This window comes from Lissotriton helveticus, chromosome 4_1, assembly GCF_964261635.1.
Source record: "Lissotriton helveticus chromosome 4_1, aLisHel1.1, whole genome shotgun sequence".
NCBI lineage: Eukaryota > Metazoa > Chordata > Amphibia > Caudata > Salamandridae > Lissotriton > Lissotriton helveticus.
The window spans coordinates 415,674,937-415,698,935 of record NC_136063.1 but is presented as its reverse complement, the minus strand read 5'-3'; the positions used below and the strand labels follow the sequence as shown (position 1 = coordinate 415,698,935).

The following is a 23,999-nucleotide window of genomic DNA, read 5'->3' as shown; positions in this document are numbered from 1 at the left end:
GGTTTGGGAGTGATGGGATGGGTCTTGGTGTTGGCTTTGCGTGCTTATTCATTTTAGTCTATTGCTGGGGGCAGCGCCCTTCTCTTTTGCCATATTCCCAGTGCTAGGGAGTTGACAAATTCATGTTATTTGCCACCACTTCAGGAGGTGTCACGGTATCACGACTCCACCTCTTTCAGTGGTGCCCTCATCGTTGGATTGTTTCTCCAGTCCTGTCTCCTCCTTTATCAGTCTTTTGGCTAAGAATAGCTGTATGTTCCTACCATCTGTTGTCTGCTATTCTGATTGTTGTCTCTCCTTCTTGTTGTATGGGTAGTTGTATTCGCTGCCTCGGCCTGGGGCACTAGACACCCCTAAAACGGCCTTCCACTATTCACATCTCCACACAACTTACCTAATTTCACCACCTGCCAAAGGCCGATTTGCACTTTATGCTTGAGCAGGTGGGTGGAATGGAATAACTTGGAGCTGGTGGCCAGCACTGTCCGCCTGGAGAGCCTCACCAAAATTACACTTGTTCAAGGTAAAGCCCTGGAAGTTTCTGTGTGTGGGCTGTGCCCTCCTTTGTAGCAATGGGTAGTCGAGCATGGCGAGCTCCTAAAGCAGCTCGCTCAGATAGCAGTTCTGATAGAGACGTATAGCCGCAGACTCCTTACCATAAAATTATCCTAAGGCATCAGACTGGATCCGGAAATGTTTTCTTGAACAGTACCCTGCACGCCAGTACGTTGTGGCATTCAGCTCCACTTGGCATTGTCCACGCCGGAAGTGATGTCTGCGATGCTTATATAGGCGCCGCACCAGGGTTCTTTTCTTTTCATGCCAGTGAGCACAGATTTGGTAAAACTACCCCGTAGTCAATTTTTGGGGGGATTTTTTCCACTGGTGTGGTATGAATGACGTTGATGATGGCCAGCTTAAAGTCCTGCGGAGCCTGATAACATTTGATGACAGACCAGCATCCTTGTTTGACTTTCGTGCCTCGAGCGCAGCCAGGACCCGAAGGTCTGCTCCGATGCGTGCTCCATGCACCCGAAAGCATGGAGGTTGTGGTTGTTATACTTGCTACTTTCTGATGCCCAAAAAGAACGGAGTCCTCACCCTATTCTAGACCTGTGCCCTCTCAATTTCTTCCTCAAGAATAAGTTAAAAATGCTCCCACTAGTTCAGGTCCTGTCTGCCCTCGTGTTGGGAGACTGGATGGTGGCATTGGACTTGCAGGGCGCATACTTTCTAACCCCTGTCCTGCCTGCCCACAGGCGTTTTCTGCGGTTCACGGTGGGACAACAGCATTTTCAGTTCGCCGTGCTTCCCTTTGGCCTCACCAGTGCCCCTCTGGTGTTTTCCAAGATGATGGTTGTAGTTGCAGCTCATCTGCGGACATCTTGGATGCCAGTCTTTCTCTATCTCGACCCCAGGCTGTTGTCTTCCACCTCCAGACAACGGCAGACCTGTACTCGCTGGGGTTCACCATCTACTTGCTGAATTTACACCGGACTCCCTCTCAGACGCTCTATTGTCATTGGGGCCGTTTTGTACATGTTACAGTTTTGGGCCTATCCTCCAGAATGGCAAGACCAGGATCAAGCTATGATATCAAGTTTCGGCTTCTATCCTGGACTTCGGTGAGACTTACTCTAAGGCTGCTGGGCCTCATGGACTCCTGCATCCTGCTTGTGACACATGCACACAGGCATATGCAGGCTCTGCATTGGGACCTGAAGTTCCAATGGGCACAGCATTAGAGGAATCTCTACGACATGGTCTAGATCTTGGAGGCAACAGCGCAAGATCTGCAGAGATGGTTAAACAACTGCGATTGGGACAGCGGCAGACAAACCAGATCTGACTGTAGTGACAGATGCGTCACTCCTGGGGTAGGGCGGAGATCTGGGAGAGGTGGAGATCAGAGACCTCCGGTCTCTGGCGGAATCCGGACTCCATATCAACCTGTTGGAGCAGCGGGCGATCCAGCTGGCAATGAAAACCTTTCAGCATTCCATCAAGGGAAGACTGGTTCAGGTCTACATAGACAACACCGCTATGTGGTACTGCAACAAACCGGGCGGGGTGGAGTTGTGGACCCTTTGTCAAGAAACGCAGTGTCTGGCTGGAACGTCAGGGCATTTCCCTTGTGGTTCAACATCTGGCGGGCTTTGTGAACACCATAGCAGACAAACCTAGCTGAAGATGCCTAGCGGACCATGCAAGGCGGTTCCATCCGAAGGTGGGTAGAGGTCTATTTTCAGTAGTGGGGAGAGCCTGGGTTAGATCTGTTTGCCAATGCAGGGAGCGTGCATTGTAAGCAGTTCTGCGTGCTGGAGTTTTCAAGGCAGCTCTTGCTTGGAGACACTTTTTATCTTGGGTTGAGTTCCTACCTCCTCTGTGCCTTTTCTCCCATACCACTTCTGTCCAGAGATCTCAAGGAGATGAAGAACGACTGGCCCAAGTCATCCTCCTGGCTCTGGACTTGGCACGGAAAGTCTGGTATCCTGATTGTTGAGCATAGCCATCGGTACTCCAATCAGGCTGCCCTTTTGGGAGGATCTTCTCTCAAAGCAGAATGGGAAGGTTCTCCACCTGAACCGGTCTATGCTCTGGCTTCTTGCATGGAGATTGAGCAGCGACAGTTGATCTCTTTCGACCTTCCGACTGAAGGATGTAACGTTATCTTGCCAGATATGCTACCCTCCACCAAGACGGTATACGCCGGTCGTTGAAGAAAGTTTTTGGTGTGGTGTACAGAAAGACTGATCAATTCTTTTTTATCCATTTTTTCTCAGGTTTTCCTGTTCGTTCTCTATCTTGCCATGCACGGCTCTGCTTTGGGCCCTCTCAAAGGCTATATGTGGTGAGGAACCGCATGGATACAGGTGCTGTTCCAATAGCTTTATTTCAGTAATCCAATACACCCACAACCGGTAATGCCTGGCAGGTCTGAGCTTCAACTAGCAACTGACTAGCGTTATTGGTAAATCTCACAGGCACCATTCTACTCCTGAGTGTAGAACTAGAACTGAATGTAGCCACCCAGTGATAAACATACTTATGTTTAAATATCTTATACAACTATGATACATGATTACAACTTGTATCATACTACTACAATCCCCCCTTTAAAATAAAATAGCTAAAACCTTAAACCTTTATAAAGAACGCAATTTAACACGATAAATAGTGTGCAAAATAATATGTAGTGTCAAAATAATACATAATCATTGAATCTGCTTGGTTGTTTTCTCTGGCGACCCGTACTTCTCTTTTGTCTGACCCATTTACACTAGTCACAAAAAGTTCTGCTGATGGGGTCCTGAGTTGAGCCACCTTCAGATTGCATTCTAACTATTGTAATACCAGATTCTTATGGTATTACTTCCTGATGTGACTGTAACCAATTGGACCAATCACACTGACCGGCTTCAACCCTATAATGTTTCTTCATGGTATCTGCCTGTAATTTAAAGCGACAAACAAGACTTTTCTTTTTTCGCCACCCCTTGTCACTAAGAAGGGCTGACTCGCTGCTCACTTTCTTTATATGAACAGGCAACAATACTTTGATAATACCATCTGCACCTTTCTCAGGCTTTTTATTAATACTCAGTCACCAGCCTACAGATTCATGTTTTTAAACTTTTCCTGCGTCAAAATTTTCTTTCATGGTTTTCTGTTTCTACATCATGTGTGAATTTTCTGTAACATTGTTTGCTACAGATTCTCCCAAATCACCCTTACATCTTAACAAATCTAGGAATAGGTTTGTGTGTATTGTTCTACTCCTGAGCAATGTAAACGGTGCAGTGCCAGTGGTGCTGTAGGGTGTAGTGTTGTAACTCCATACCTCTGTTCTTACAAAATCCTGAACATTCTGCCCTGAAGATAGTGCTGTCTGGACAACTTCCTTCACTACTCAGTTTGCACTCTCAACTAGGCCATTCGACAATTGGCAATAGAGTGCCATCTTAAGATGCTGAACATCTTAGAGACTTAAAAAATGTGCACATACAATGTGATGAGAAGTGTGTACCGTTGTCTGTGATGATTACTTTTGGTGATCCTTCCAACGTGAACATATGTTCTAAAAATCTGATGACATTCTCAGCGCTAGGCACATCACAAAACAGATAATAAATCCACCTGGAGTGATACTATTTTAGTAAAATAAAATACCTGCTGCTGCTGGACAATATCTTATACGGGCTTGAAAAATCCAGACCAACTTTGTCCCATGGTTTTTCTGTAAAGGGAACTGAATGAAGTGGGATTTCAATTGTTCTCCACCATTTATCTTACAACAGACATTCAGCAAAACCATCAATCATGGATTTCACCTTTGTTTCTAAGGAAGGCCACCTATAATAATCTTTAAATACATCTGTCTCAGCGTTTCGTATGGCTTCTATCAAGGAAAACTTTGGTTTGATGCCATCAGACAAGATCATGTGCCCTAAATATGCGATCTACTGTGTGGCCAATCTACATTTGTCTTACCTACATTTACATTTGTCTTGCCTTACTGTCATGTCTGCATCAGACAATATAGACAATACTTTGTTCAATGTTTCATTATGTGTTTTCCAACTATCGGCAAAAACTAGTATATAGACTTGGTACACCTTTACCCCCGCCATCTCCCCTAATAGATTGTTCATGAGTTTTTGGAAGGCACTAGCTGCGGAGGCCAGGCCAAAGGGCAACTTCAGATACTTAAAAGCTCCAAACTGAGTCACAAAGGTGGTCAACTCTTATGACTCACCTGTGAGTGGTATCTGATGATAAGCTTAGCGCAAGTCTATAATGGAAAAAAACTTGCCCCCCTTAAATTGGCCAGCATCTCCTGAATTTTGGGAAGGGGATGGCAGTGGATCAGAATAAAGAAAAACCAAAGGTGGCCATGGACAGAGCGTTGACAATACAAACACTCACCGCCAGTCAACTGATCTGGGTTTAATCCATCACCGTTCTTTAGCTCACTCCGCCATCCCAGTTCAGACATGGCTATATGCAAATCAGTCTGACCCTGTGCCTCATGGGAACAGTCCAGCCCGAACTGCCAAGCCATGTTTTCCCTGGACCGGAATCAAGCTTCCCAGGACCGGTTTCTAGCATTACAGCCGTCTTCAGCCGGGCTTGCTTGACTCCAGTGGCAAAGTGAGCAAGGGACTCACGTCTGAGCATACCCTGCCAACTTAGGGCGAACAAAGAAAAACCAAAGGTGGCGATGGACAGAGCGTTGATCAGAATATTCTTATTTGGTGAGTGTAAGTCAGTGCAAACTCTGACCTCGCCAAATCTTTTCCTTGCAACCATGATGGGTAAAAGACACTCGGATGAGTCACATGGTGCAGTGATTCCTTCAGAGCATAAGTTCTTCAACACGAATTTAAGTTCATCTCTCGTGCTCTATGGCAAAGGGCAAACTTTATGGACTACTGGTTTAGCCCCTAGTTTGAGGCAGATGTTATGTTCAAATCCCTTAATATTTCCTACCATGTCGCTAAATACATTGGTATATGGATTCACAATATTTTCTATTTCTGCGGAACGTGAACCTTCCTTAACACTTCCGACTTATGAATCCTCCTCCATATAATTTATGAGGATGCCACCCACTACTATGGGATTCTGTGCTCCCCGTTTCAAGTACAGCTCCATTTTGGCCAAATCTTGCCACCCAATAAAAAATTTGTATGTTATTTTTGTGGATTAAAAACATGCTTCGTTTTTAGTCTCTCGTGATATGCTGTGGAAAAGACTTATAGCTAGGGGAATTCCTACTCCACTAATTATCTTAATACGCCTGCATTCAGACACCTTTGTGCAAGTGCAGTTGCGACATAAAGAGAAGCTTACAGATCAGAAAAAGGCCAGGTGTGGTGTGCGGCAGGAATGCGTATTAGCATGGAGCCTTTTTGAATTATATTTGAATGATGATGTGGCCGCCATGGGGCAGTGTATAGGAGATGCACCAATGTTAGCTGGGCGTAGAATTCCAATCTGCTCTTTGCAGATGATACTCCTTTGGTATCTAGGCCGTCAGTGGGCATTCAGGCTCTGATGAATCAGTTTGTGGGATTCTGTAAGGCGGGAGGCTTAGTAGTCAAACTGAGTAAAACCAAATTTATGGTTAATAACCCTCACAGATCCTTTAGAGGCGAGAATACACTAGAAGGCGCTAACTTGGAAAGGGTGTCCGAATTTGACTATTTGGGAATCAGGCTTTCCTCTAATATGCATTTGCTTCACAGTTAGGAAGAGTGTACTTTCATTATGCATCAGGAGTCTTAAGATTATTTAATTGTTCTCAAACACGGCAGGTATAGCCAGCCCTTAATATCTACTAAACAAAAGCTGTAGGTAGTGCACTGTATGGGGCTGAACTATGGGGCCATGTGGAGCTTGCGCCCTTGGCATCGGGTGAAAACAATTTTTTAAGATCACTTTTAAACCTCCCTGTGAGCATGCCTATTCTTCCTGTGCTTTGGGATACTGGAGTAAAATCAACCACAAGTAAGGCTAGACTCAGTCTGATTACCTATTGGTGAATATTGAGGTCAACTCCAGCTTTGGATAAATATTACCAAGCTTTTATGTCGATAGTGGCTTTGGCCAAGGGGCGGGGGTGATCAAGTTGCTTTCTTATATCAAGTAAACCCTTTCTAAGCTGGGCCTGGAAAATCTTTGAGGCATGGGGACCCCTGGGACCCAGCTTTCAAACAAACGGTATTACACATATGTATGAGTGTAGAGGTGAGCAATAAAAGTATAGGTCGCCTCTCTGCTGATTACATGAACTTCAAATTGAATTGTTGATTCGAAGGTATTCTGGATTTATTGTACATTCAATTTTGCTTTGGAACACTCCCTGTGCTGATGTTGGATACTGCTTGCCAAGTTTGCCTAAGTGCAGACAAGACCCTTCTACATAATTTCTTCTTCTGCTCAGTGTACGCCAGCCCTAGAAAGAGGTGGATTTTACCAACTTGCAGACTACATGGTGCGAAACCGTGCTCCATTGCTCTTAGGCTGGTACGAGTAGAAGCTAAAGAGGTAATTGTGTTTGCAGTAGCCAAGTACTTACATAACAGTTGGACTATACAATAAAACCCCTACGATCAGGCCCTATACCTATTGATCTAAATCACACATTAGGAACATGTCAAAAAGCTGTGTGATATCCCTAGATATAAATCAGTGTAACCACTTAGTACAACTCTTGTAATTACTAGATTGAGCCCAAGTATGGGCGCTGCATACTCTTAAAATAGGAACTGCACATTTTTGTTTGAAGTTTTATTTTTAGTATTGCATGTTTTATCTAAGCATGATATGTAGTAGAACATTAATCAAATTTTAGTCTTACTTGAGTATTTATCTTCTTAAACATTGGTGTACATTTTTGAGAATTTGTTCTCTTTTAAAGGACTTTTTTTAGGCTAATGTCTGGCTTTTTGTATCATATATGCTTTTATGGTGCACTACCGAAATAAGGCTTTTATACAAAAAAATAAATACCATCCTTTGATGGCCGCGTACACCTTGGTGACAGTGTATCTTCCGAAACATTCCACTCTTGACATGAAATACCCTAGCCAATCTTTTTCTGTTTCACCGAATGCTTTGGGATTTACATCCGTTTGTTCACGTACTGCCTTACCATTCCAATTCTCGTGAAATGGATTGTGATTGGAGATCCAGAGTCAGCCATGACTTGAAGCTGTATGTCACTGGAGGAAAGTGCCTTTTATTGACATGGCTAGACCCCACTTTTTACCTGGACAATGATGTAATTTTGACTGGAAATGCACATGGTCCCTGCCAACCAGGTTCCCTGTGCCAGAGCTCTTTCCCTAAACTGTACCTATTGCTTCCACAATTGGCACCGCTTTAGCTCACATATAACTCCCTAGTAAAGGGTACCCCTGGTACCAGGGTCCTTGTGGCTAAAGGGGGTCCTTAACCCCTTCGACGCTCATGACGAGCTGGGCTCGTCATGCAGTAGCCTCCTGCTACGCTGATGACGAGCCCAGCTCGTCATGTAAAGTGGTATCTGTAGAATCCCAGCACAGGAGAAAAATCCCCATAGCGTTCAAGGTGTTAAGGGCAGCTGCATAAATTGTGCCACTCTAAGGGACACCTGACCAAGCATATGCACACTGCCACAGACATAACTGAAGAGTCGACATGGCACACATCCCTGTGTACAATCCATGTGAGGATGGCATATGCACACCTTGTTTAACTTGTTTCTTCCGTATTTTCAACGTTATCTTATTTTCAATGTTTGTTCAGTTTGCGTGCCGACTGGGACCGTGCCTGCCCTCATGACACATATATAAGTAGAAATAACAATTGCAGCACCTCTGTACTGTATGAACCAATCGCACAGCTTTGAGTGAAGTAATTCACAAGTCCTTACATAGTTTTGAAAGCGTTTTAATTCTTTAATTTTAACAATTCATCCAGTTTCACTTTGCTGTTTTTTGCTCTGATAAGACTGTCCAGAAATACCCATTGCTTCACATGAGGCGGTTGTGCCCATCCAAGCCTCTTACCACTTCACGTACGGGACATTAAATTCATGTGGTACAGCAGATATCTTTAATCCCAATGCATTTCGGGCCCTCGTTTTAAGCCCTTCTTCGGGGGAAGCTGTTCAAATTTAAAAATGATATAAAGCCTATGTTAGTCAACCATAGTACTACAATGTCATTTTATAATAACTGCGCATTCCATGTTTAATCGAATCCATGTTCTGCCCTCAACATCCAAAGTAAATCCACCAAATGCCCTCTAGAGTGTTTCTAACCTTGCCGAAAGTTCACTGTGCGCAGTAACCACCCCCACTCCATCCTCAATATTAAACCTGCCATTATAACCGCACCGCAATGCCAAACATTCGACCCACCCCTGTGCCGCCTTTTTAAGCTACATACTAAACGAGACCCTAATCCCTGTAGTTAAACTTGCAATTTAAAAAATCGACCGAATCCCTGTGCACATGACAAACAAAATAACTCTTAAGAAACCACTGTATCTCATTTACCTGCTACACTGTCAATGCTGTCTGCTCTGCGCCCTTCTCTCAGCAACTGCCATTACGATCAAGTGCTGAAATCCTATCACGAGTATTTAAACGCGCTATTTAAACTATTCTTTCTGGCGCCAACCCATTCTCTCTCAGGTGTTTCCAACAACTCCACATTCTGCTAATTAGAGCCTGCATACCCGTTCATTGTCACGTGCCATTCCCAACTCTCCCTACATTCCCTCATTAACTACAAATCCCATAAAAACCTGTGACAAAACAAACCTAATTGATAAAACTTTATCGTGCACAATGACTACCCTGAACTCATTGTGTGTAAACTTTATCTTGTGTGAACTGAACATCAAATTATACATTTACATCTTGAACAAGAATCTTTAAATGTGCGCATTGAAAACCCATTATTTAAACAAAACATAGTCCATAGATCCTTTCCGTTCCAACATGACTGTCTCGATTCATGTTGGAACGAAAAGGATCTTTAAAGTTTAAATACTCGTGATAGGATTTCAGCACTTGATCGTAATGGCAGTTGCTGAGAGAAGGGCGCAGAGCAGACATAAATCAGCATTGACAGTCTAGCAGGTAAATGAGATACAGTGGTTTCTTAAGAGTTATTTTGTTTGTCATGTGCACAGGGATTCGGTCGATTTTTTAAATTGCAAGTTTAACTACAGGGATTAGGGTCTCGTTTAGTATGTAGCTTAAAAAGGCGGCACAGGGGTGGGTCGAATGTTTGGCATTGCGGTGCGGTTATAATGGCAGGTTTAATATTGAGGATGGAGTGGGGGTGGTTACTGCGCACAGTGAACTTTCGGCAAGGTTAGAAACACTCTAGAGGGCATTTGGTGGATTTACTTTGGATGTTGAGGGCAGAACATGGATTCGATTAAACATGGAATGCGCAGTTATTATAAAATGACATTGTAGTATTATGGTTGACTAACATAGGCTTTATATCATTTTTAAATTTGAACAGCTTCCCCCGAAGAAGGGCTTAAAACGAGGGCCCGAAATGCATTGGGATTAAAGATATCTGCTGTACCACATGAATTTAATGTCCCGTACGTGAAGTGGTAAGAGGCTTGGATGGGCACAACCGCCTCATGTGAAGCAATGGGTATTTCTGGACAGTCTTATCAGAGCAAAAAACAGCAAAGTGAAACTGGATGAATTGTTAAAATTAAAGAATTAAAACGCTTTCAAAACTATGTAAGGACTTGTGAATTACTTCACTCAAAGCTGTGCGATTGGTTCATACAGTACAGAGGTGCTGCAATTGTTATTTCTACACATCCCTGTGTGCCATGCCCACAGACACTGCATGGGATATAGGTAAGATAGCCCTCTAGCAGGCCTTAGCCATAAGGCAGGGTGTACTACTTCTCCTGTGAGGGCATATCGGCATGAGCTCCTGCAATATGCATGTAAATTCCTGGATATTGTAAGTGACCAAGGAAGCCATAGTAAGTACATGGGCTGGACACTCGTCATTACAAGTCCCTCTGCTTCATAATGCCTTCACTGAGGTATGGGATGTTTGTTACCAAACATCTCATCATAATACACCTACACTGATTACAGTGTCAGATTTATTAAAAATTGTACACAGAGGACCCATTAGAGGGGTCCCCTGAATCCTACCAACCGATAGTGTGGTCACAGACTGGCCTAAGCCTGCCTGCTACCACTAGACAATGTTCTGATCTCATGGGGTTCTACCCGCACATATGTCAAGGACAATGCCTTTCCTGTGTGGAGGTGTTTACACCTCCCCCTGGTTAGGAAGAGCCATCTGTGGCGGGGATCTTCAAAGGCCTTGCTGTCTTTGTAATGCGACCCCAGCCTCTCCTGTTAGAAGGAGCAGGCTCCCTCCCTGTCCTCACCCCCGTTTGATGGGAGAACAGGTGGGAAAACTCAGCTAGATTAGGAGGTGTGCCCCCCTTTGTCAGCACCACCCCTCAGGCATCTTGAAGAAGGTGGGAGTTATCCAATCAGAGCTAGGTCTATGTCCCACTCCCACTGGAGGTGGGCATAGCAGAGGGTGTAGACACCCCAGAAAGGGGCCCATTGGCCACTACCTGTCACTCCTTTGTAACAACCCTTAATCTAGTATTTAGGTGGCATCCCCAGACGCTGAACTTTAGTTCCTGATGACCTAAGAAGAGCAGGACACTACAGGGCTGCACCAGCAGGGAAGGCTACTGCTGACTTCGCCCCAGCCCTTCCAGACTGACTGCAACCCTTGACAATCCTGCACCAAAAGATGACTCGTTCTGCAGCTCAGTGACCTCCAAAAGCTTGGGAGGACTGTCTGCCTTCAACAAAGATCAAGATGTCCCGAGAACAGTGGGCCTGTTCATCAGTAACAAACTTCAAGTAAATGCCTCTGTGACCCTGCTCCCGGTTCCACCTCTGCACTCGACTCCTCCGGCCCGAGTCCCAGTGAGGTTCCGCAGTCCTCCAGAGCCCTAGTGCATTATGTTTTGACCCCTCAACGTCACCTGCAGCCTCTGCACGGAGACCCCCTCAACTACGACCTGCTCCGGTAAACTGTTTTGGACACCAAAGACCCTCCGTCATCCACTGGTCAGGGCCTTGGTGATGCGGACCAAAGGTGTCCCTACGTTCCCGAGCATTGTAAGTTACCTCTCCAGCTGTTGGTTCCCTTCAACTGGCCTCCTGGCCTGAGGCTGCAGTCCTTTTCCAGTTATGCCTTTCTTTATTGCTTTATATTGGGCACCCAACTCTGTGTTGGCACCCTCTACCCGCCGGCCCCTGTGTCGCTAGTGGTATAGTGTTGGTGCTGCTTTGGACTCTGACCAGTGATTGCCTCGGCCCCGGAGACTGGCTCCCCCAAGACTCTGCCACTTACTTGTAAGCAGCCTCTGTTCGATTACCCCATTCTTCATTGAGTTGTATTGGGCCCCCAAGACTGTATTTGCACCTTGCACCCATCCGCCTCTGTGCCGCTGATGGTGTACTGTCAGTAATTAACTGAACCTGCCTAATACTGTCCTTAACTCCTGAAGACTGGTCTTGTAAGTCAATGTTACCTATCTGTAAGCTGAATATTTTCTTCCTCCCAGAGGTTAACATAGCAAAGTCTGAAATTTGATATTGAAAAGTATTTCTATTGCAAAATGGGGTTACCTAAGACCAAGTTATGTGGTTCTACAAAATAAATATAACCAAGTGTTATTTTTATAAATTGGTCCTAAATGTATTAATTGTGTGTGTGTCTCATTTATTGCCACTGTGTGTACAACAACTGCTTAACTCTACCCTCTGTTGAGCATAACTGCTCGCCCACACTACCTTAAAAGAGAGCGTTAGTATTATCTACTTTAGCCTCTGGGGATCCACTGGACTCTGCAGACTATACCTCTTTGGTATAGTGTATAGAGAGCCAGCTTCCTACATTTATCAACCACAGTGTTACTCATCAGACCCTTCATCCTGTTTGACTCAAGTACAGTATTGCACTCAATTGTTAGAATAACATTGCTCAATTTTTCTGTACAGATATCTGCATTTTCAGAAACCTCTATACTGTTAATCCTTGGGAATCTCTTACCACCTTTGCACACTACTTGGAAATGACCCACCTTTGTGCTAAGTGAGCACCCTTTTCCAACAATTGGCACTGCTACCATTCTGAGCCTTCGACCCACATCTAAAACACACACTATTGTTTCTCTCAAAAGGTTGTTTCCAGGCTTTGTTGCCTACATTTACTACATTTACAGTGTCCCCCTAAGTTGTCCCCATGCATACTCTGGGCATTTACAGAAAGATCTGACCGAATTGCTTTTGCCGAAATTGTGGAGTGTTCAATCCCTTTCACTAGATCAATTGTCTCTAACAACGCGGGGTTCGTGCAACTAAGCACATTCTCATGAATTTGTTTTTTTAAAGTAGGAGAACACAAATTGCTCTCGAATATATGTGTCGCTGTTTGCACCAGTTTCACAAGTAGTGGCCAAAACCCTGAATGGCGACACATAATCTTCTACACCCTCATCCGCACTCTGTTTCCTTTTGAAGAAATGTTGTCTCGCGAGCATTATACTCGGTCCCTCAGCATATTGTTTACACAGACGTGCCAGTGCTTTTTTATTGGTCCCCTTCAATGTTGTCACATAAATCCCTATGTGGTGGGCCAATTGCTGCTAGCTTGTCAAAGACTTGCTGTGCTCCGAAACCAATCCAACTAAATAAAATTGCCACCTTATATTCAGGTGCAAGCCATGCAGCATCTATGGCTGAGATCATTTTCAAACATTCTTCGCCACTGATGCAACTTCTTGGTGTATTTGCCTGGGTGCTGGACGACTGGAGTGTTGAGCAACGTGTTGTGCTCTCACCCTGTTAGTTTGTGCTCTTCTCTTTATTACAAAGCAACCCTATGAACTCAATGGTGAGAACACAAAAATAACGTTATATCTAACAGGTTTCTTGCTTCCAATCAACCCTCCAAACCTAACAGTACCAACTGCAAGATGTTTAGGCACAAGAAACAAAATGAGTAACTCCTGCTCTTTGGCCTGTGAAGATGAGCAGCCGGGACAGCATCAGGGCAGCATTAAGTGCGGCGTAGACCAGGGGGCACTGGCGTGGCATTTCCACAGCTGTGCTGGCCCGTGCCTCTCTCAGTAGGATGGTAAAGGATATTAGGGCTCGGGGCAGGCGCCCGCCATGTTGACCAGCCTGGTGACGCTCCACACTCTGCTAAGTTATATTTAGAGGTACTTTGTGAATAATTATGCTATGCAATTTTAGAGCCCATTAATACCCACTAGTCTCTTGCGCAGTTAATTATGTGTTCCTTCAATATACCTACAGAGATGCGATATTAATGTTCCACAATGTTTTTTTTTCCTGTTTATTAGGACTCTTGCGTCGGGCCACTGTAAACTATCACCTGAACAACTGCCAGCGAGCAGCAGAAGATCTTAACAGAGTGTTACAGGAGGAGCCAGATAATGCAATAGCACAGGTAACACCGCACAACTGAATGCAATATTATTGTCTATCTCTCTCTGACCTTGTTTATAGCAGTGTGCAAAGGGGCAAGTCTTATGTGAACACGAAAACAGTGTGGAACAAATGATTGGCACACTTTGTGTGTAGTTGTAATTATTCATGACTTATATGTGATTTACTGTTGAAGTACAAGGACTTTGACAACTCAAAGCAAAACTTTCTGTCTTGTCCATTTCTATGTCAGCACCAACCATAACTTATGCCTTTGTAGTATTATTTGCTAGTATTCTTACTACTACTGAGTATGGGTATGTGCATAGCATTCTTAGGACTTGCATGAATTTACCCACTCTCAAGGTGGGACTCTCTAGTTACAAATAAGTACAGGAGTCATCAGAAGTACTTTCCTTTATTCCAAGCTATACCATACTAATATTTAGAGTGGTCCTTTCTAAGCGTCGAGATGTTTTTTCAATTAGTCATGTGATTTTTGCCTAATGATCTTTTTCTGATTTCTATCTTAACTGTGGTAAGTTAGCCTGGCATATGATGTCCAGTAGTTCTAGTGGGCACCTTGCACCAGTATAATCGACCCTTATTGATGGTGGTTGTAAAGTCAACCTTATAGACAAGCTATCCTAGTGGTAGCATGAACCAGCAGTCTTCAGGCTAAGACTTCAGTAGGCGAGTTAAGCAAGTTGTTTTACCATATATAATCCCTTGAATACCAAATGAAAGGACACCACACAAGGTATATATCAAATATATATGTATTTAATCTCAACACAACCCCTCTGCACTCTTTATGAGGTCAGAGGTAAAAAAACAATACAAGTCACACAGTTAATATACGATAGGTTGCACAGTATACATTATGCCCTAGGGGCCCTCACAAACCATATATTAAGAAAGTGGTATAAGAACCACGTGAGAGTTAGAATGCAGGCCTAGGGCGTGTAGAATCGCTGGGGCTACACTAAACAACCAAAGGTTAGGAAGTAGGAGACCCACTGGAGCCGCGTGCATTGTCTAAACACAGGCGCGGGTTCCCATTGACTTTCTATGGAGTTCGTTAAAGTTACAAAGTTACAGTTTAAGGACACTTCCGGATGGACTAGGATGGAACCCTTTTAAACTAGGACACTTCGAGAGTCAAGACCCACGGGAGCACCGGAGCACTGGTGTTACCTCACCCAGGGAAGCCGGGTGCATAGGTGTCTTTTCGTGTCGGGTTTCGTAGTCGTTTTCTATGGAGAGCTGCAAAGAAGTGCTGCAGGCACCCAGAGGAAAAGTGTCCGGGTGGATCTAAGGGTGGATCGGAGATATGAAGAACCTGAAAGCAGAGGGGACAGAGTCTGGATCACTAGCCAGTGACCAGGAAGGAACCAGGAAGGAACCAGGCGATGTCGGGTGCTTTAGGGTGAAGAAGGTGAGTTTGTCTCTTCAGCCACGAGGTCCAGGAGGCATCGACGATGACCAGGAGCTGGATTCGAGCTGTCCCACGATGGATCTAGATGACTGCTGTGTCGGTATCCGGATTGGACCCAACAAGCCTTTGCAACCGCAACCCACGCTGGATGTCGAGATTGGCTCTGTTGCAGACCAGCAAGGTCTGTGACGCTTCTCCTTTTTAGGGAAGTTGGAGCAAGCCTGGAGCAACCAGGACAGCAAGTTAAATTCAAGATGGCGTCTTCAGGGGGCTCACTAGCCAATGGGCAAGGAACCGGGAAGACGCGTCGAGCACAAATGTAAAGGCGGGGCCCACGGGCCACTCGCGGATTGTGGGAGCCTGAGCTTTGGTACAAATGGTGCTCGGGGCTGGGGCTTCTCGTACCCCAATGCACAACTTACTGAGGCTTCAGAAAAGGAGTGCAGGTAGCAAAATGCAGGATGTCCAAGATGTCCGGTCCCACGTCTCTCGTGTCCGCCACAGGTCTCAGCTTTGCTGTGGATGTGGGTCTGGGTCAGAGAAGTCTGGAATTCCAGTTCTTGAGTCACAGACTCTTCGGGTTTCGTCGGGAGCCTTGAAACAGCAGACCGGCAAAGTTGCTGTTGGTGCCTGTTTGCACAGGGTGGTCACTCCTTGACCACAAGGGAGATGTCTTCCGTCTTCCAGTCAGAGTGGAATGTCGAAGGTCCCAGATATGTCTTTCAAAGATTCGTCCAGGATAATCTAAAGTCCTGGGGACACAGCTCCTATACTTATACTAAGAAAAGGGGGCTGGATTACCTGACTAGGTCCTTCCTATGGGTGGACCTGAGAAGGGGGTGATAACACCCCTTTCCCTTTATCCAGTTTTGCGCCAGAGCTGGGGCTGGAGAGCCCCAGCAACTGGTTTGAACCGCGCTATGCATGGAGCACCTTGTGTGCCCCAGGCAGTGTCTAGATGCATTCACTGAATGCAGCCCTCCCTGCCCCAATACTTCAAACCCCTGTCTGGGGAGGTGTTGCCACCTCCCTGGACAGGAAACCTATTGTCCAGGCCGCCCTTGCTGGAGTTTGCCCCAGCAACAGGAGGTCAGACTCGTGTTTGTGGCAGCAGCATCCATTTTGTGATGCTGAGGCTCTGTTTAACTTTAACCGGGTAAAGCAGTAAACTACATGTCTTTTCCCTCTAGAAGGGTGGAATGCTACCCCCGCCACCAGAATTGGCGGGGGGGAGGGGTAGTATTCCAAAGTGTTTGACACCTTACACAACATGTTTTGATAAAGCCAGACCAAAGTTAGCCTTAACCGCGAGGATTATAATGCACTTAAGAGTAAATGGTATGGCTATATCATAGAACAGCTATAAGGAGATGGTTCCGAAAGCTGCAGAGGGGCTCAGCTCATGCTAGGGCACCCTCTCACATAAAACCAAGCACTCTGTCTCCAGGATTGTCGAGACCTACCATAGGAGTGACTTATAGGTGTATATGTGTCTATATCTTAAGGTAGATATAGGTATACTATATCTAAGTAAGGGGTCATTACACCACCTTACCCAGGCTGTGTGAACAGACCTGTGGTGTCAGTTTGGAAGGCAAACCAGGGGTGGCATAATACATGCTGCAGCCCCTGGTAGGCCTAGGGTGCACCTATGCCCTGGGTACCTATGGCACATTATACAGGAGCTCACAAGGGTGACCCAGTTACCAATCTGGTATGTACCTGAAGTACACAGATTCCATTTTATAGAGAAAGCAGATAGTCTGGGGCCCTGAATAGCAGGGTCCCAGGCCAGCTAAGTCGAAAACCAGCAAAACGCCAGGAAAAAAGTTAGGGTAACCATATAGTCAGATTCCACCTTCCCAAATTAACCTTCCGCGGTAAGAGACAAGAGAAATTGGCGCTTGCAAATGAATAAAGTGGAATTAATACATTATAGATTTCCCGTCAAGGGTTAATTGCTGTACACTTTTCACATCTATGACCCTATTCCTTTGCAACATATTTTATGAGTCAGAGTTTAAAGTGGCAGCACTATTGTTTTGACTCCAGCCTACTGGAAAGTAATCAGTGTTGATATTTGATTTTGTTCTACAGACACATACTTCTACAGGAGTAAACCCTACATTTAATGATTCATATGTGTTCTTAAACATTAAAAACAGAAGTACCACATGTGCATTGGATCAAAATAAGAAAGCAGCTTTAAAAGTTTGAATCCACTGATTATGAAAAATTGGATTGGTGAATCGCATGCGTTCGTTCCTTAACCCCTCCCATGCTCGTGAGGGAACCGTTCCGTCATCACGAGTCTCGGGTGGGCTGTGCTGGTGACGGAACGGTTCCGTCACGGCCCGCTCGCCGCGCCTGCGTGGCACGAATTCCACGCCTGCGCTGACGTTCTAAAGAACGGGCGGGGCCGTGACGGAACCGCTCCGTCACAAGCACAGCTCACCCGAGGGCCGTGACGGAGCGGTTCCATCACGAGTACGGGAGCGGTTCCGTCACGAGTACGGGAGCGCCGCGCGGCCCCGCCTCCCCCTTAGCGCTGCGGCGAAATAGCGGCCGCAGCGAAGGGGTTCATTTCATAATGACTAATGAAACATGGAGAGTGTTGTGTAACTACAAAACGGACAGCATTATTCCTATTTACACTCTCCAGCTTCTGCTCTTATATTAATTGCTAACGGAAGGGGACTGGTTTTAGGTCTCGCAGAGGCGTGGGCGTGGCAGCGAAGCTACCCCGCCTCTGCAAGAGATTTTGTTAGAAAAAGGGGACTCTAAGCCCCGCCCCTCCTTTCCATAGGGTAGCGTCAGCGTTTGTGGTAAAAGCTGGGTTCCCAAAGGAAAGGAGTGTATTTGGGTGCCACCCTGTCCGTTTTTCGTACCGCCCCTCTGGACACCGTGGCCTGCTTTACGGCTGTGGTAAATAACTTTTCACATCTGCTTGTTTATTTTAACAAGCAGATAAGAACATTCTTCACCACAGCTGTGAAGCAGGCACGGAGAGTGGAGGCGCAGGGGGCACGGGGAGTGCAGCTCTGCCCCCACCCACCCCGGCCGGGCTCTCACTCCCAGCGTTTGCCGGCAGACACTGTAGCAGGGGAGAGTATCTCCCCAGCCCTCCCACTTTCAGCCTCTACCTGGTGTTTGCTGCATAGGTTGTTGAGGCCTCACACATGAGGCTCCAGCTTTGATATCAGAGCGGGCTCTAATGGGGTGCCAGGCAATGGGCAAAACTGCAGATAAGAGCGCGAGCGGGTCCTTTAATCAGGCAAGCCATTGTGAGAACTGTAGGCCCTGGCATCTCTGCGTGAGGTGTTCAACGTAATTTCCTGAACATCTAATGGTCTTTCACCGGACTGGAGACTTGGGCCTTCATTACCGTTAGCAGAGTGGCAAAGAGTGCCCTAGGCCTAGTGCTGCAAACAGGGGGAATAATTGGGACTCTCTAGGTGCCTAGTGGTTGGGACCCCAGTGCCACTGCACCTGCTGCACCATTGATGACAACACCATAATCAGGCAGAGTGGGCGTGTTAGGGCTTCTCCCAGCTGAGAAATGGGCAAGGACTTGGTGGGACCCATCAGTAGACGTGGCTGCGGTCCTTTCTAGTGAAACTGGGTAGAGTGGAGGGGAGAGCAGACCGTAGGCAGGTTGCATCGCATACCTTTCTTTATCCGCAGGGAAAAAGGCAGTCCCGGGTAGAACTGCAGGCGATGGGTAAAGTTTTCTCGGCTGGTTGAACAGCAGGAATGCTTTCCTACGTTTCACCATAGAGATTGGTGGTCGGAATCTGGCCTTTCTTGACCTTATGATTAATGCCACCTCCAGTGGTTTACAATCAGAACTGTACAAGAAACCCATGTCCAGGAACTCCCTCTTGACTTATGACAGCCATCACCCTAAGTCATTACGGGATAATTTGCCATTCGGGCAATTCTTGCGAGTTCAGAGGAATTGTTCTACCAGCACGGCCTTCAAGGTGCACTCCACGGCACTCAAGACTCAACTTATCAACAGGAAATATCCTCCCCGCCTGGTACATCGAGCCATGAAAAGGGCTAGTAACAACAGCCGAGCTGCAATACTGGAACCTGCTCCCCCTAAACCCCCTCTGGATAGACTCACTTTTGTGCATACCTTTGGCACATTATCAAACCACATCAAAAAAGCAGTGAAGAAACGGTGGTCTATCTTGAATTCAGGACCCCACTCGATTCCACAGCCGTTATTCGCCTTCAAGAGAGGACCTAATTTGAGAGACTGAATGGTCCATACTAGACCACGTGACGAGACCCCGAGAGCAGTAGGTACTCTATGGGACCTCCCCCCAGTAGCCGGTCATCACCCATGTGGCACATGTCAATCTTGTGCCCAGACGTCAAAAACTACAGAAATTGACATTGGTACATCTAGACCGTGGAGGCAATTGAGATTCACCAATTGCAACAGCGACAAGTTAATCTACTTGATCACCTGCCCCTGCGGCCTTAGGTACGTAGGGATGACTACTCGTAAGATCAAGGTGAGGTTGTCTGAACACAGAAGTACCATCAACTGCAAGAGGCAGGCAACAAGACTAACCAATCACTTCATCACCTTGAACCATCCACCTACGTCATTTAAATGGACGGTCCTTGAAAAACCGTTCATCCCGTCCCATGTCACTAATGTGAGTAATTTCCTGCTCAAGAAAGAGCAAAAATGGGTGTTGACCCTTGGCACTGACCGCACAGGGTTGAACGACGACATACCTTGGTCTTCGTTCTGACATTATCACCCATATTCTGCGGTGTGACCTAGGTTCAAACGAGTATCAAGGTGTGCTGGATTTAAAATTAAAATTCTTTTTAACTTCTTGTGCTTAGGGAGTTTTTCTGACAACATACCTTGATCGTTAGGGGGTAATCCTAGATCACAGGGCACATCGCTACTGCTTTGGTGATGTTCTGGTCTCAGGGTGACTCCTACTATCTTTGCAAGTCACAGAGGGACTATGGCTGGCTCCCGTTAAATATTATGCAGACTTCCAGCCAGGTTTAAAAACGCTACTGCTTTGGTGATGTTCTGGTCTCAGGGTGACTCCTACTATTTTTGCAAGTCACAGAGGGACTATGGCTGGCTCCCGTTAAACATTATGCAGACTTCCAGCCATGTTTAAATCTGCAGTCTAGTGGTTGTTTATCTTTAACGTTTTGTGCAGCGCGGCACTTACTTGCCATTTGGTATAGTTTTGCAGCGCTTGATGGCATTTCTGGAGGGCAGTAGGCATGTTCTCTTACGAACATTGCACTGATCTGCCTCAGGCCAACACCACAGCTCGGTGTTTATTCACGTTTGTTTATTTACTAGTATTCCCATAACAACGCGGGGACTGCCATTGACTGGTTAGTTGCCCCGAGCGTCTACCCTATCCATGCAGGCTAGAGTGTCTCTCTATGAAGCGTCCAACCAACCACAGCGCGTCTATTATTATTGACGCATGACGCGCCCCTTCCCCACATCACGTGGGCAGATTCGGCCAATCAACTGTCAGGAATCAAATAGAGTGTGTAAACACTCTGCCGGCACCTCCCCAGACGGCACAGATGCCGCGTTGGAGTACCGACGGTTAGGTAAGGTGAACGCGAGAGTATTTTTCTTTGTTATGCCCATGGCTCTCGCTTTACTAAGGGATACAATACAATATTTTGCTTTGCCGACTGAAACGGCGCTTGATGACAGGGTTTGGCACTTCGGGCTGCCGACTGACACTAAGCGTTTTCTCTGGCATGATGGGTCCATTGCATATCAGCTTGCATCGCTAAACTCTTGGCATTTTCACAAACAACGAAGGAGTTATTGCGATTGCATATATGCATTGATGTGGTATCACTGCCTGGGTAAATACATTTGGCAGTAAGAATAATTAACCCAATAATACTTAGTCTGTTGAAAGTTGGCGGTTAACTATGGAATTATCCCATTTTTATGAGTGGACATTTTTATGGACACTTGACTGAACGGGCTGTGAATGGGCATGACAACGAGTATACCGTTCAGCAGGGTCACACTAGCACATTACCATACTCTTGTGTGCCCCAGCCCAAAACTATGACATTTGGTCTCGGCAACTTCCTTCTGAATCTTTTGTTGACACTTTGGTGAGTGATTCAGTTGTTGGATTTATTCACCTTTTTCAGAGCGGTGCTTCACCTTTGTCCTGAGCCGCAGCCAGGTGGGGTGAGGTCTTTACTTATTACAAATCAGGTAAGAAGTAGTCCGTGAAATTTGTACACAACTTTTTCACATTCTAGTTTAACGGATGATACTAGTACAATACAGTGTGTAATGATTGAATATCTTGGATATAGATCTCACCTACGCTAAGAATGTACGATGGTGTATAAGGTAGTTTACTGTGGTGGACAGGTGGTGGTTGCTGTATTTATGCCATGTCTTTCTTTTTCAGTTAATTACTGAATTGGTAAGAAGTATCGGAACGAGTACACCTAGAAGGTTCAGGTGACATATAAAATTAACAATGAAATCGTTCCAGTATTCTTCTTTTCTTGTATAGAACACATTATCTCACTCTAGGGTTTTTTTTTGTTTGCAGTAGCGTTAAAATTTAGGTCCTGAAGAAAGCAAGGCCGAATGGCCAATAATTGCTGAAACATGTCGACCACGTTCCACCGCTAGACAGTTTATTAATTCCCCTGTCTTGGCTATTTTTTAACCTTGGTGTCAGGAGCTGTACTTTAATAAAATATTCTTTGCTCCTCAAACCAATTTTACTCACTTTCCTTATCACTCTTGGTATTACTTATCCCTAGCACTGCACTCTTTTTTACCCCAGCAGCCACGTTGTGAGTATATATCTTTCTAAACTCACATTAACCATCCTTACCCCACAGGAGGGCCAGTCCTTCTCTGTCGGAGCAAACAATAGGTATGGTGTTTGTCCTCGGAGCCCCAAATGATGAAGGGCGGTTCCGAGTGGTGACTGATGGGTGCCAGAGATCGGACACAAACCTGACCTGGTTGCTATAGTTCTCACTGTTTGGCTTTTTGGTAACCACCCCTGCTCTTGGTAATCACCTTTGAGATTCTGACCCTCTAATACTTCTGTGATATATGTAATTGGGGCGTGTATTTAGAGCTGGTCAATAAATTGCCCGTGGGTCCCCCTTAATTATATTTGTTGTTGATGATGGGTAAAGTTAACATGGCTAGCAGTCCTGAAATTGGCAACCTCGATGCTTGGTGGGCAGGTTTGTGGAGACTGTGGGTTTGTATCTGGAAGCGAATGTGCAGAGTGGATAGGCATATGGTCTTTATCTATAGGAGACAGGCAGAATGGATGGGCCTGGAGGCCCACAGAGCTACACTTCCGTTCCATATTTCTGTGCTTGAGTGTGTACACAATCAGATACCTATTTGCATACACATGTGAAGGCAACACTAATGACTTGTTTCAAGGCTCGGGCTTTCATTGAACAAATCAATGCATTCTATTAGTTATAGTCCTGGCCCAGTTCAACTCAACCAGTTTGCATAACATGCATGAAATCCAAGGGTTTGGCCAAGGAAAGACAGAGGCTGGGAAAGTTGTTTCTTATTCAAAATTGAAGTTGATCGAACCTACTCTTGGAGGTAATGTGTCTTAAGAAAAAGTCCATATCCCTAACTTTAGCGGTCTCAGAGATCAGGCACCTGTCTCTTATTATTTGCACAGTACAGTAGAAAAGTTTCTTAACTAATCTGTGCTGTAGCTTTTTTAATTAGAATTATTATTTCACCTGTTGAACCCCTTAGATCTATTTTGGCTTTAGAGAAGTTCAATTAAGAAAGGGCATTCGTTACTGATCTGTTTGTTTCTTTTTAAACTTTATTGATCATGTGTTTGCTTATTCCCAGAAACAGTCCACACAGTGGGCAAACATTCCACAAATAATTACCATATCTATTTACAGGAAAAGCCACCTTGAAACAGTGAGTACAGGACAACAGCATAAAGAACATAAAGCCAATGGAGGACCATTACTGTCTCATTGCAGTACACAATAGTGGGGGTTACCCCACAAGAGGAGCCTTTAGGCCTGGATGTAGGGGGTTGCAGCATGGCATAGACTTCACTAGCATTCTCACAGTAATGTTCGGCTTTTCAACCATGCTTTTACAGTTGGACGGTGTCTACTGCCCCAGTTTAATGCAATCTCTTGTTTCGCCAGCAACAGTGCTATGGCCGTATAACACATGATGCCAATACTCCGATTTAGGAAGGCGTGTCTATGTTAAGTGTATGAAATCCGCATCTTATCCCAGGCATTTGAGGCATTTAGAGGATCTTGGCTGGTCACTTTTAGCGAGTGCAACAGGTGTAGTGTATGCCGTGTGTAGAAATTTGTAGTGGAGGAGTTTGTGCCTGTGGTTGTGGGTAACAAGTTTGGTCTGTTCACAACAGTAGTACCATACCTTGTTGGGTAATGGGCGACCTAGGTCTCGTTCCCAGGCCTCTCTGATCTTCCTATCCCATGCTGGCAGCATAGTCA

General features: G+C 45.5%; 1 protein-coding gene across 1 annotated transcript in view; it reads left to right on the top strand.

Annotated features, from left to right (window-relative positions):
• The window catches only part of SPAG1 (sperm associated antigen 1), a 906,455-nt gene that overhangs the window by 328,509 nt on the left and 553,947 nt on the right, over window positions 1–23,999 (top strand). Inside the window, exon 9 of the mRNA XM_078686952.1 lies at window positions 13,942–14,048. Within this exon, the coding sequence (XP_078543078.1) occupies window positions 13,942–14,048 (107 nt within the window). The remainder of the gene's footprint in view (window positions 1–13,941; window positions 14,049–23,999) is intronic.